The following is a 13,502-nucleotide window of genomic DNA, read 5'->3' as shown; positions in this document are numbered from 1 at the left end:
CATGTTTAGGTTGCATTTTGCATACATAAGTCTTTATCAGGTATTGGAGTACCACATGGAGTTCTCGGAGACATTTGGGTGTGTTTGGAGCTCGAAAGAGGTGTAAAGATGATCATTGGACGAGCAGAGCGTTGGGAGCGACTTCCCGGAGCGACACCAGCAAGTCGCTCTGACCTGCCTTTTCAGAGCGACCTTACCAGAGCGATGCGGAGAAGTCGCTCGCCATTTCATCCCGGTGGAAGCCGAAAACTGACCCGGAGCGACCTATCAGAGCGACCACTCCAGGTCGCTCCCGAAGCCCAGAGCGACTTGGCCAGAGTGACACCCCGAGGTCGCTCGCATTTCTATCGCATGACGACAACACAATGGAGCCAGAGCGACCTCTCGCAGCGACACAGCGAGGTCGCTCCCGAAGCATGGAGCGACTACTCGGAGCGACGAGCGGAGGTCGCTCGCATTTTCATCACTCGGGAACGCGAGAACGAGTCCGGAGCGACCTCTCGCAGCGACACAGCGAGGTCGCTCCCGAAGTGTGGAGCGACTACTCGGAGCGACGAGCGGAGGTCGCTCGCGTTTTCATCACTCGGAAACGCGAGAACAAGTTCGGAGCGACCTCTCGCAGCGACACAGCGAGGTCGCTCCCGAAGTGTGGAGCGACTACTCGGAGCGACGAGCGGAGGTCGCTCGCGTTTTCATCACTCGGAAACGCGAGAACAAGTTCGGAGCGACCTCTCGCAGCGACACAGCGAGGTCGCTCCCGAAGTGTGGAGCGACTACTCGGAGCGACGAGCGGAGGTCGCTCGCGTTTTCATCACTCGGAAACGCGAGAACAAGTTCGGAGCGACCTCTCGCAGCGACACAGCGAGGTCGCTCCCGAAGTGTGGAGCGACTACTCGGAGCGACGAGCGGAGGTCGCTCCGCGTCTTATTTCTGCTCGAACTTATGATTTCTCAAGGGCCTTTTGGTCATTTCATTATGCACGTTTTTATTTTCTAAACCTATGTTTTAATACTCTAGGAGCCACCAAGAGGGGGATCATCTTTGTTCTTAGAAAAACCACCAAAAACCTTTGGAAAGTCATCTCTTTGAATCAATTGATCAGTTTATTATTGAGAATTCTGTGTTCTTATCTATTTCCTGTGTTTCTCTACATGATTAATCTGAAATCCAATATGTGTTTAAGAGGAATCATGGAGATTAGTGAGTAATCACCTTTTGAATTCATGGGTTAGGGAGATTAAGGGTGATTAGGTTAGTTCTAGGATGTTTTAGTGTAGATCATTCTTGTTCCTTGCTAGTAGAGTATTCCTAATGCATCTTCTGAGTTGGCCACTCAAAAGTTGATCAATAGGCATTTCCCACCCGAAAGGTGTTTGATGAAATGCCTGAGACAACTCTCCTAGGCTTTTAGTATACTTTGCCAAAGACATTTGTTGTTAAAGGTGCTAAGATAGCTAATAGACTTGTTAGTAATGATTGTTTTCATATTATTCAACCAAAGACATTTGATGTTTGAGATATGTTAGCAAATGAGCATTTATCTAGACATAGAGCTTGCTTAGAATTGTGTCTAGGCTTAAGGTTGATAGTTTGATTGATCATTTGCCATCATTAGTTCGATACTTGATCACCCAAGGTCTAATCCCTATGCCCATGAGTTCTCTTTTCCCTTAGTCAAGAAAGTATCATTTTGTTATTGCTTTCTAGTATTAGTAGTAGTTTAAAACTCATCTAAATCATTGGTTGCACTTAGATTAAGTGAGTACTTGCATTCTCAGTGCTTTGATATCCCTCAGAACTGGTTCGACAATCAATATACTACAACATTTGTCTTAAGAACCTTGAAAACTCCTAACATCAAATTTCACAAATAAATCCTAAGAAATACACTAATCGGTGTTGACAAATAAAAATAAAAAAAACACTGATACATGTACTATATAGTATCGTGGACAAAAGAAAGTATATATTATAAGATTATCAACAACGGAAAGCACCGTACACATTATCATTGCATTTTTCTGTAAAACAAATAGTATAGAATTGGACAAATCTCTAAAATAACACTTTTCTAAATTTATGTTACAAAAATAGCATTCAAAAACTAAAATGACCAAAATAACATTTTATCTTTTGAAAAATTTAATTTTTTTTTATTTTTTAAAATTTGAAATCTTATCTCAAAACTCCACTCCCCAACTTTAAACTCTAAACCATAAACTCTAAACCCTAAATCATAAATCATAAACCCTAAACCCCACCCCTTAACTCTAAATCCTAAACCCTAAACTCCACCCCTAAACTCTAAACCCTAAACCCTAAACCGTAAATCTTAAATCCTAAATCCTAAACTCCACCCGTTGACTCTAAACCCTAATGTTTAAATTAATTTACCATTGGAGTATAAGTGTATATTATCTCTTTTGAGAAAACATTAAATGTTATTTTGAATATTTTTATTCTTAGAAGTTATATTTGTGACAAAAAAATTTTTTAGTGCTATGGTAGTTATTATCTCTGTAGAATTCGGGTTATGGATAAATACATGTGGATCATAGAGCTTTTTTGGGAAATAAATAAAAAAACAGGAAGAGAAAAAAACACTAGTTTCTGCCCCGGTTACTTTAGGTGGGATGTGTATGGCTTCTTGTTTGCTCAATTACAAATCAAAGCTCTCTTGAAACCCAAAAAGATTCTCTCCAACAAACAGCCTGTGAATAAAAAAGAAAAGCACAGATCCACTCCCAAAGATCGGATCTTTTTGAAGGTTCTTGTTTCACTCATCTGGAAAGTTCCAGGCTTTAACAAGAAATGTCACAGAAACATCTTGAATCATCACGAAACTCGATCGAATCTTGCACCTTACAGCTCCTCTCATGGCGTCCATTTCACCGCTCCAAAACCCTAGACCCATCTGAACAGCCCCAGTCACAGAGCCCTTACGGCGGCTCCATCTCCACCAAACGCCCTTGCTTCTCCGATCGCTCCACCACTTCTTTCTCCATCGAAGCTATGAGCCGTCTCTCTCTCGCCGACGAAGACAAGCTCTCAGCTTCCAATTGCAACAGTAAGGGGAGTTTCCGCTTAGTAGCGAGGAAGCGCCGGCGTCGCAATTCTAGATCGGTGTCTGGTCGGAGTAGCGATCGGAGCGGGACTCTGAGATGCTGCTCCATCGGAGCTCACGGGACTTGCTCTGATTTTCCGTTTGCTGTCGGTACGGATTCGAGCGGTGAGCTGTTTAGCGAAGCGAATTGGGCTTCCGATGTGAGCGAGGCACGGAGATCGCGGCAAGAGCGGCGGGATTCCGGCGGAGAGAAGGAAGCTTCCGGGTTTGGGTTCCCCGTTGGTGTCGACCCGATGGGGAACGAATCTGGGTACGGGAGTGAGCCTGGGTACAGAGGAGATGTTGAGTTTGGTTATGGTGATGAGTACGATGATGAAGAAGAAGACGTGAAGCCATTGTTTTGGGGAGGTAAACGCTCGAAACTTTAAAAAACTAGTGTTTGATCTTGAGAATTATGGTATCAACTGTGAGTGAATCTTCTTTTGCAATGAAGATTGAGAATTGATGCTTATTGGTTAGATCATGTGATACAGACTGAAAATTTAGATTGGATTGTCTCTGATTCAGTATCTAATGTGAATCTTCTTCAAATTCAGTGAGCCTCTAGCTTTATGGATGCTGCAAAACATAGGAAAGTTAAAAAAAGAGTGATAAAAATGGTGGAACTATCAAAATTATATTTCAAGCTAAAAGCTTGCAGAGTTCTTTAGTGGACTATAGATATGATACATTGTGGAGTTGGGTTTTGTCATGTTAGCTACTTCTTTTGTATGTATTTGTATCTTATTTATTAGTGTGTTTTGCTTGGTGATTATTGGTGTTTTGTTTTGGATTGGATCTGGAGCAGATTCAACTGTGGAGATGTCTGGTGATGCGAAATTCTCAGATAGTAAACCTCAGTTCAGGTGCCGCAGGAGACGACAACATGACTACAAAACTGTTGATTCCATGAGATAACACACATTGGCACACACATAAGACAAGTTGGACTTCGGTTCACGGCCAAAGCTTTTTCGGCCCAATTCCATGAGATAACACACATTAATTAGCACACAGACATTCTTTCAAGACAAGCGGGTCTTATTGGAGGAACTTTCCATGTATTTTTTTTAACTTTTAACAAGACCTGGAAATTTAAGAGCTTCTTCTCTAGCAAATTTTTTTATATATATGTGTATAGTGGATCTGTATTTGTTGTAGGTAGCTTCCTAAAAAACTCCATGGTTAATATTTTGACTGATCTAATCACCAAAGTATATCGTTGGTTTCATCTTCTCAAGATCGAATCTAATATCTTATAGCTATAAACATTTTTTAAGAACTTTTATAAAATAAATTTGCATAGTTTGGAGGCATATGTTTATATAAAATGCTTTTAAAATTTTGAAAACCAAAACCAATGTTTTATAGAGCAGTACTCAGATCCAGCAGTCCTGAATTTTTTGATACTATTTTAAAAATCTAGCTATGCTATCAAATGATATTAGGCCATCTTGATGCCACGCGTTGCTTTCGTAGTGTTTTGGGAGGAGAAAACGAGGGGAGAAAAAATCAGTTTGAAGGGGAAGAAAAAAGTTTGGTCTCGGTATCCTCCTTTTCATCTCCACGTTGATTTCTTAGATTCTTTAATCGCATCAAAGACCCAATTTTTAAATTTTGGAATTGCTTTGTTTCTGCGTGATCATCACCAGATGGGTGGATCAGACGAGAACAAGCACGGAGTTATCGGACCCATGAATCCACAAGGTATGATTGTATTCAAACACGAAACACTAATCTTTTGGTTTGGTTCTGTTTTTGATTGACTTAAGTGACTTGTTGTTAATGAAGGTGGTTTACGTGGAGGAAAGGTGAATCCGGCGAATGGGCAGACACGAAGAGCACTCAGTAACATAAACAAGAACATCATCGGAGCTCCGGTTTATCCTTGTGCTGTCAACAAGCGACCGTTGTTTGAGTAAGTTTATAAACAGACCCTTTTTACAAAACTGTGTTCATTTGTTCTAAAGAACTAATTTTTATTCTCTCTGATTTTTTTTTTCAGGAAGAATGTGATGTGTAACAAGAAGATTCCACCACCTGTTCCAGTGCATCGACCAATCACTAGGTCAGTAACGACTTCATTGCATCCTCTTTCAGTCTTCTTTTGATTTGGAGATTTTAATTATTGATTTTTTTTTTTTGTTTCAGAAAGTTTGCTGCTCAATTAGCTGAGAATAATCCCCAAACCAAGAAGGAGGTAGCTTTACATTATTGACATCTGTTATAGTGAATGTGTTGTTCTGTGTTAATATGCATGATGAAATTGACAGAATGGTAAACAAAATGTCTGTACTCTTATCATGAAATGTCTTTACTTGACTCAAAAACTTTGGCTAGTGGTAGTTTGAGAATTGATTCATCGTTTATCTCTTGCTTTACATGAGGTTTCACTTTGTTTAGGGATGAGAAGAAATCAATTTGGTTTTATGTTGCAGAGGCTTTTCTTTCTCAACAGAGAGCAAGATCTGTCCTCTTTTGTTCTGCTGGATCTTGGTAGTTTAAATATAGTTATATTGCTAGTTTTGGTTGAGCAACTCTGTTTCTAGACTTTCAGAATGTAAAAGTATCATACTTGTTGAATTTTGGGATTGGTTGTGAGTAGAAGTCATGATTTTGAGATGCCTAGCATTTTGGCAACATTGTTCACTTTATGTGTACGATCTGCATTATTGACCCTTTTTGTTCTCAACAGGTAGTGATGACGATGAGAACACAAGGAGGAGATGAGGCTGTACTTCATTTACTAAACCGTACCCGTGAGCTTTACAGGCGTAGAATCCAAGAAACAACTATTGTGGATCAGCTGGATTCTATATTTGTAGAGTGTGCCATTACAGAAGCACAGCCTCTTGGGCACGAGCCAACATCATCAACAGACCTAAATGGCACCAGAGAAAGAGTTACAGCGGATGCTCATGGGAACTCTATCTGGAGAAAAGCGTACTGGTGTAGTAATATGTGATACAAGGATGCTATTTTGTTTTGCCATGACATATCGCTTCTGCTGTAATGTGTTAGTTGATGTTGTTGATCTTTGAACGCAATGGGAAATGTATAACGCTTGCAACTTTGTCTCATGCCTCAGCATCCTATAGACTTGTAATGTTTCTTATGCTTGTCAACTCATTGTGATGAATGCCTTGATCCTTGGTTGATTGTGTGTCAACTATAATTTTTTTTTTTAAAAAACCTTGGTTAAGAGCTTTGCAATGGAACAATTAAATGTTAGAGTTTTATAATTTTGTCTCTTAAGTCACTTTTTATACTTAAAAGCATTAAAAAAATAATAAGAACCCCTAATATGGGTTTTTGCAATAATCATGCTCTTAGGATGTTATTAATGTTAAAATTTGCTATTTGTTTTTAGATCATAATTATTGGACATATTCAAATAACCAAAACAATATATGAATATAGTTTTATGATTCTGATCCAAGTCGATTTTTCATATTAATACCACTACTTATCAACCTATATTTTTAAACTTTATTCTCAAAAGAAGAAATATTTCTTCGAACTATGGTGCATCGTCACGCTGGATAGGCTCGAAGTTAGTTGATTCCAAAAAGAATATCCGCTCTACGAAAATTTGATGATCGTTGATTCCTAATTAAAAATGACCGTTTAAACGAAGGTTTTTGATCGTTGACAAAAAAAAAGAAAAAAAAAACGAAGGTGCTTGATAATCGTTGATTCCAAAAATTACCGAAGACTAAGAAAAGAAGAACTAAAGTTCTAGGGTTTTTTTTTTCTTGTTCAATATATCAATAGTTACTTTACAAAGCTATATAACAAGCTATTTATACTAAGCTAACTAGATCATACTTGTATCTCTACATTCTAATCTAAGAGGATTTGTACGTATCCGTAAAACTGATACAATTGTTCAATAAAATAAATACTTTATTAACACATGAAACCATACCAAGCTCATGGTCCATTTCGATGCGTTTCGATGCGTGCGCTGCATCAGTCCCTGTGGGTGAGAAAAGATTCGCCCACAAATCTGGCTCTTCATCATCGTCACCAAAATGGATACTTAGGTTTGTTGTTGAACAAATTGGGTTTGTGCAAGTCCACCATAGATGCACCTGACATCCATTTGCACTGATACGCTCGAAAACTTCAAATCGTCTAAACCTTTGTGATCTCACCTTTTTGTACGCATGAGATGTCATTAGGCTGTCAGCCAATGAGGAAACATCTGAGGTTCGAGACGGAAGAGACACACGATCCTTTGCCATGTCGAACCACATAAGTTCTTTTAACTCAAGACAAACCTTTTGGCGCAACAGAAAGTTATCTTTGGTAATGTACCCGAGTCACAACTTCCCTTCTTTGCTAGTCAAGCCACGCACGATTCGAACATTGGTGAAGAGACTCAAGGCAGCCGTAAGGAGAGGAGGACATGGTCTCCAACTGACGATGTTGTGCTCATCAGCTCGTGGTTAAACACGAGCAAAGATGCAGTAGTAGGGAATGAACAGAGGTCTATTGCATTCTGGAAAAGAATTGCTGCGTACTACAACGCTAGTCCTAAGCTTGTTGGGTGTGAAAAGCGAGAGGCAGCTCACTGTAAGAATCGTTGGCAGAAGATAAATGACCTCGTTTGCAAGTTTTGTGGAGCTTTTGAAGCTGCGACCAGAGAGAGAACCAGTGGGCAAAATGAAACTGATGTTCTCAAACTGGCCCACGAAATCTTCTTCACCAATTATAACAAAAAATTCACGCTTGAGCATGCTAGGAAAGAGTTGCGCAATGACCAAAAGTGGAGTGAGTTGTCTACGGCTAAAGCTGAGGGAAGCTCTAAAAAGAGGAAGAGTATGGATGTTTCTCACTCTGCAAGCTCTAAAGCAATTGATGTAGACTCTGGTGATGAATCAACAACTCGTCCCCCTAGAGTTAAGGCAGCAAAAGCTCGTTATAAGAAGCCAATTGGTGATGCAAAGAACTACGAAGAGTTTCAGACAATGTGGAGTCTGAAGAAGGAGGATTTGACTATGAAGAAAGAGCTGTCTAAGATCAAGCTTTTGGAGACTCTCATTGCTAAAGAAGGACCACTCGCGGATTATGAAGAAACTTTGAAGAAGAAACTGATTAATGAGTTAGGGTATAATTAAAATAAGTCTCTGTTTTTCGTATTTTCTGTTGCTTGTGTTTCTTGTGTTGCTTGTGTTGCTTAAGTTTCGGTTTTAATCATATATGCCTCTGTTTCTATTTAATGAGTAAAATGTTCTATGAAATATTTAATGTGTCCTACTGCAGGTGAACGAGTGAAGGTTTCACGTGGAGCTATAGGAAGTGGAAGGATCACAGATTAAAAGAGGACTTGTCTAGTCTTGTAGTCACGGACAGTAACGAGTGGAGGAGGCTTCTTGTGTAGTCTTGTGAAGTCACAGACCTGCAAAAGTGAAATGTCTAGTGTTTAAGGCATGTGTAGTGTCTTGTTTGTATGCATATGTCACGGACAAACTTATCATTGTTTATTTATTTTGTAACTCACTTGTATAAATTAGACACGCTTCTTTCAAACACAAGACCATCTCCTCTCTTCTCATTGTTATACAAACACAAGACCATCTCCTCTCTTCTCGATGTTATTCAAACACAAGACCATCTCATTGTTATAACAAAATTCTCAGCATCTCATTGTTTCTTCACGAGTTCTCACCAAACCATCTCCTCTCTCATTCTCACCAAACCATCTCCTCTCTTGTCACCAAACCATCTTTCGCCAAACCCAAACCAAACCAAGATCACATTATCTCATTCTAACCAAACCAAAATCACTAATCATATGGCTTCTTCTTCTTCTCCAAACCTTTTAGATGAAGCTTTTGTTGATAGATTTGATGAAATCTTTGATCAACGATTTGATCAAGCCTTCGAAAAACTTCTCATTGCTGGTGATCAAGATGTACGAAGTAGCAGAAGAAAAAAACGACTTTATATCGAAAGAAATCGTGAAGAAGGCAATGAACATTTATGAAATGATTATTTCAGTGAAACGCCAACGTATCCTGAAAATTATTTCCGACGACGTTTTCGAATGAACAAGTCATTTTTCATGCACATTGTTGATCGACTCTCGAACGAAGTTGACTTCTTTCGCCAAAAGAGAGATGGTCTTGGAAGGCTTGGTCTCTCAGCACTCCAAAAGTGTACAGCAGCTATCCGTGTCTTGGCATATGGTACTGCGGCGGATGCGGTCGACGAATACCTCCGGCTCGGTGAAACGACAACTCGGTCATGTGTGGAGAATTTTATGGAGGGAATAATTTATTTGTTCGGAGATGAATACCTACGAAGACCAACACCGGCTGGTCTTCAACGTCTACTTGATATTGGAGAATATCGTGGATTTCCCGGGATGATAGAAAGCATCGATTGTATGCATTGGGAGTGGAAGAATTGTCCCACCGCTTGGAAAGGACAATATTCTCGTGGTTCGGGCAAACCAACAATCGTATTAGAGGCGGTTGCTTCATATGATCTCTGGATATGACATGTTCCTTAAACGATATCAATGTTCTTGATCGCTCACATGTTTTTGATGACATAATAAAGGGTCAAGCTCCGCAAGTTACCTTCTCTGTTAATGGAAGAGAGTATCGTATGGCTTACTATCTCACCGATGGTATTTATCCAAAATGGACAACTTTTATCCAATCTATTCCAATACCACCAGGACCGAAAGCGGTTTTATTTGCTTAAAATCAAGAAGCTGTTCGAAAAGATGTCGAGCGTGCTTTTGGAGTCTTGCAAGCTCGCTTTGCCATCGTTAAAAATCCAGCACTTTTTTGGGATAAAGTCAAAATTGGTAAGATTATGAGGGCATGTATCATACTCCATAATATGATAGTAGAAGACGAACGAGATGGATACACTCAATTTGATGTTTCCGAGTTCCAACAAGGAGAAGACAATGGAAGTTCACATGTCGATCTCACGTATTCTACAGATATCCCTACAAATATCGCCAATATGATGGGTGTTCGAACTAGAATTCGTGATCGACAAATGCATGAACAACTGAAAGGTGATTTGGTTGAACATGTATGGCGTAAATTTGGAGGTGATGAAGACAACCAATAAGCTCACATGTTTTTTTCAAATTAATCTCGTTTATTGTACTAATCTTTATTTTAATGTTTTTTTAAATCTATGTTTAAAATGTTATCTTTTAATATGTTTTATGTAATAAATAAATTTTATCTAACAAAAACAATATTTAATATTTTATTTTCTTAAGCACCCCATAATAAGAACCTTGCATTGAAGGATCAAAATATACAAGTTTCTTAATGAAATGCTTAAATCCTACTTAATAATAAGAATGTGATTAAGCACCCCATTAGGGGTGCTCTGGTTAATGCTGCTCTTACAGATTTAGTGTGCAATTAGATTTTGGGCTACGAAACCCATAAGTTGGGCTTCACATAATACACATCATGTTTTGTTTCAAAAAAAAAACCTAAACCTAATTAATGAACTACTCAGACATATCATAAGAAACACATAAAAATGAAGAATAATGCATAATGAAACTAGAAATCAAAAACATGATTCAAAAATCTTCTTCAAAGATATAGATTCGTCTCCCCGAATCTCCAAATACAATATCAGATGAAAAAGAAAGCATACCCTAAACAATAGCTGAAAAGAAAGAGATATAGGTCTGATTTTCGTGCTGTTCGAAATTTGAGTTAAACCAAACAGAAAATAAAGAAAACCCAAAAAAGGTCTTGTATTGAACCGGCAAATAGACCAGCTATCAGTAAAACGTGCATACCTTTCAATATAACCCCTGGATTGACCTCAAACCGGTCCCAATGGAAAACTAACTCAATTTTCTATCCCATGTCAAAATTTGAGCTCAATGATTGGTGGGTGATCATTATTTGCACTCAATTTGAAATCTTCTACCCCAAATAAACATAATACCTGAAAAGACTCGATAGATAACTAATAGAATAGATAACACATACTATGACTCGATAAACGATTTAAAAACAAAGGTTACAAAAACGCCGTTTATCAACCGCTACCAATTTTTTTCATTTGGGGTGCTAATACTTTAAGTGGTGTGTGGTAGACGTCCTGTCAAGATTCATAATAAGAATGGTGAGAGGGTCTTCCTCGTTGATTGGGTTTTTGGTTTTTGTAATGAGGGAAACATCTTGGATTCTAAGGATCCAAATCTAGGACGGAATATGACCAATTAGAGGTTGAAATGATTTTGAAGCTAGGTTTGTTGTGCTCTCACTCTAACCCACAAGTTAGACCAACTACGAGACAGGTGTTACATTATCTAAGCGGAGATTCAGTGCTACCAGATTTGTCACAATTGGACTTTCGTGGAAGCGAGATGACATTGGGAATCCACCATGGAATTAGTGAGATATGCATGTTTACCGGTGGATCTTTGATTTTTGATTCTATACTTACTGATCTGCTGGAGGTGAATTTTAAATATCAAAACGTTTGTGTGTACACAATAGATGTTGAAAAGTAGTATCCTCCATAGATATTGAACGGTGTTGATATATTTCCCTGTTGTACATTGACGTGTAATAAATGAAAGATTATGAACGTAGAAGACCAGTTTACTATTGCATTCAATGTAGAGGTGGTTGATAAGTAGTATCCTCCATAGATATGGGACGGTGTTGATATACTTTGACAGACACTCGTAAGTATTACTCTCTAGCTTCCTAAATATAAGATGTTCTAGATCAAACATATTTACTAAAATAATTCTTATCTAAAAAGTACTATTAAAACTATAAATTAAAACTATTCAACCAATTACAAAATAGAACTATAAAATTTGATTATTTTAAACACGTTAAACAGTACAAGAAAAATGAAGACAGAGAACCCCTGGCTCTCTTTGAACAGTTGTGCTTCCGACGGCGACCCTCTGCAGTCTACCTCCGGTGGACTACTTCCCCCTCTCCCTGAACCCCCTGACCCTCTCTCGTTTCCTCCACTACCTTCATCCGGCTCCCCTTTTAAAACTACCCTTCCATCTCTTTCTCCTTCAACCACTACTGTGTTGGTTCCTCCAATTACTTCCTCTGTTTCTCTTCTTGTGCCTTCTTCCACCCTTATCTCACCTCCCTCTGATACTACTATGGTAAATGCTGAAGATCCCCCCCTCCATTTACCTATTACTGAAGATCCTATTTCTGGATCTGAAACTGTTACTGTTCATTTTCCCCAAAATGAAAACCTAATTATTCTTCCCTCAAAAGGTACTTCTCCCCTCACTACAAACTCTGCCTCCGCCTCTTTTTCACTGCCCCCCCAACCCAAGCCAGCGTCAGATCCTCCCATTAAAACCCCTTCCAAAACCAAACCTAAACCAGCTCCAATTCCTTCCCACCACACCACCAAACCCTCTGTCCCTAAACCAAACTCTTCCAAGCCCCCTCAAACCTATGCTCAGAAAACTAGGCTCCTGGCTGATAGGTCTCTTCAGCGCCTTGCTCCAACTACCGTCTCCCCTGATGGGAAACCTCGTGTTCTAGTTCCCGATGCAGTCTTTGAGAGAGGGGCTGCACTCCACAAATAGTATATTGTCTGCTCTTTTCTGGGGAAAATGCCAGACTATGGTCCCATTCAAAGTGTACTAAACTACATGTGGGGAAAAGGCTCCAAGCTAGAGATCCACCTGCAACCATTGAAACACTCACTACTGGTCAGAGTCCCGAATGAATTTATCAGAGGCAAAATTCTTGAGAAAAAACTTTGGTATGTGGATACATCCATGTTCTATGTCACTCAGTGGGGATCCTCCACAGAATCATCCTACCCTGAAATCAAATCAATCCCTTTGTGGGCTCACCTACGTGGAGTGCCCTTTGATCTACGCACCAAGGAGGGACTAAGTCTTGCTGCGGGGTTAGTTGGTGAACCAATTGAAACTGACGACTACACCAAAAATGCCTCCTGCCTCAACATAGCTCATGTTAAGGTTGAAGCCAATCTTGATAACCCCTTACCCTCTTCTGGTGAGCTCGTTCGCCAGAGCGGTGAGATTATTCCTATTGAAATTGACTACCCTTGGACACCACCTTCTTGCACACACTGCAATAGGATTGGTCACATTGTTAAAAACTGCATCTACGCACCACCTACTGCCAAAGAAAAACCTGCGAAGGAAAAAAACAGCGAAGCTCCAGCTGTTCACCTGAACGACTACTCCCCTCATGTTGCTACTATGGAAAGACCGATAGAGATTGACTCCTCCGGGCCCTCCTCCCACCCAATGACTCCTTCTCTCCTCGAATCCTCCCCTCACCCTCCGGCTCCTACTCCCATCTCCGCCTCTGCCCCTCTCCTAGACTTGCCCCCCTCCCTCCCTCAAAACCCCCTCCCCATTTCCCCTCCC

The 13,502-nt window shown here is 39.8% G+C and overlaps 3 protein-coding genes across 6 annotated transcripts; all 3 read left to right on the top strand.

Moving 5' to 3' along the window:
• Positions 1 to 2,585: 2,585 nt before the first annotated feature.
• LOC106327840 lies at positions 2,586 to 6,261 on the top strand. Of its 4 annotated transcripts, none has more exons than XR_001267524.1 (6): positions 2,586 to 3,472; positions 3,912 to 4,164; positions 4,552 to 4,638; positions 4,756 to 4,810; positions 4,895 to 5,021; positions 5,109 to 5,132. XR_001267524.1 is itself a non-coding variant. In XM_013766118.1 (6 exons), the coding sequence occupies exons 1-6, from the start codon at positions 4,542 to 4,544 to the stop codon at positions 6,066 to 6,068; spliced, it is 672 nt and encodes a 223-aa protein (XP_013621572.1). In that variant the 5' UTR covers positions 4,484 to 4,541; the 3' UTR covers positions 6,069 to 6,261. The 4 variants fall into 4 exon arrangements, 2 of the variants coding, with proteins under 2 accessions (XP_013621572.1, XP_013621573.1); XR_001267523.1 differs by having other exon boundaries at positions 3,912 to 4,264; XM_013766118.1 differs by lacking the exons at positions 2,586 to 3,472; positions 3,912 to 4,164 and adding exons at positions 5,255 to 5,303; positions 5,799 to 6,261 and having other exon boundaries at positions 4,484 to 4,649; positions 5,109 to 5,171.
• Positions 6,262 to 7,051: 790 nt separating this feature from the next.
• LOC106323934 (glutathione S-transferase T3-like) lies at positions 7,052 to 8,226 on the top strand. The gene is made up of 3 exons (XM_013761979.1): positions 7,052 to 7,170; positions 7,288 to 7,315; positions 7,402 to 8,226. The coding sequence occupies exons 1-3, from the start codon at positions 7,052 to 7,054 to the stop codon at positions 8,224 to 8,226; spliced, it is 972 nt and encodes a 323-aa protein (XP_013617433.1).
• Positions 8,227 to 11,972: 3,746 nt separating this feature from the next.
• LOC106323933 (lysine-rich arabinogalactan protein 19-like) lies at positions 11,973 to 12,683 on the top strand. Its single transcript, XM_013761978.1, has one exon. It carries the CDS (start codon positions 11,973 to 11,975, stop codon positions 12,681 to 12,683), a length of 711 nt encoding a protein of 236 aa, XP_013617432.1.
• Positions 12,684 to 13,502: the final 819 nt, after the last annotated feature.

This window comes from Brassica oleracea, chromosome C2 (assembly GCF_000695525.1).
Source record: "Brassica oleracea var. oleracea cultivar TO1000 chromosome C2, BOL, whole genome shotgun sequence".
Taxonomy (NCBI): domain Eukaryota; kingdom Viridiplantae; phylum Streptophyta; class Magnoliopsida; order Brassicales; family Brassicaceae; genus Brassica; species Brassica oleracea.
This window is presented reverse-complemented; position numbering and strand designations above follow the sequence as displayed.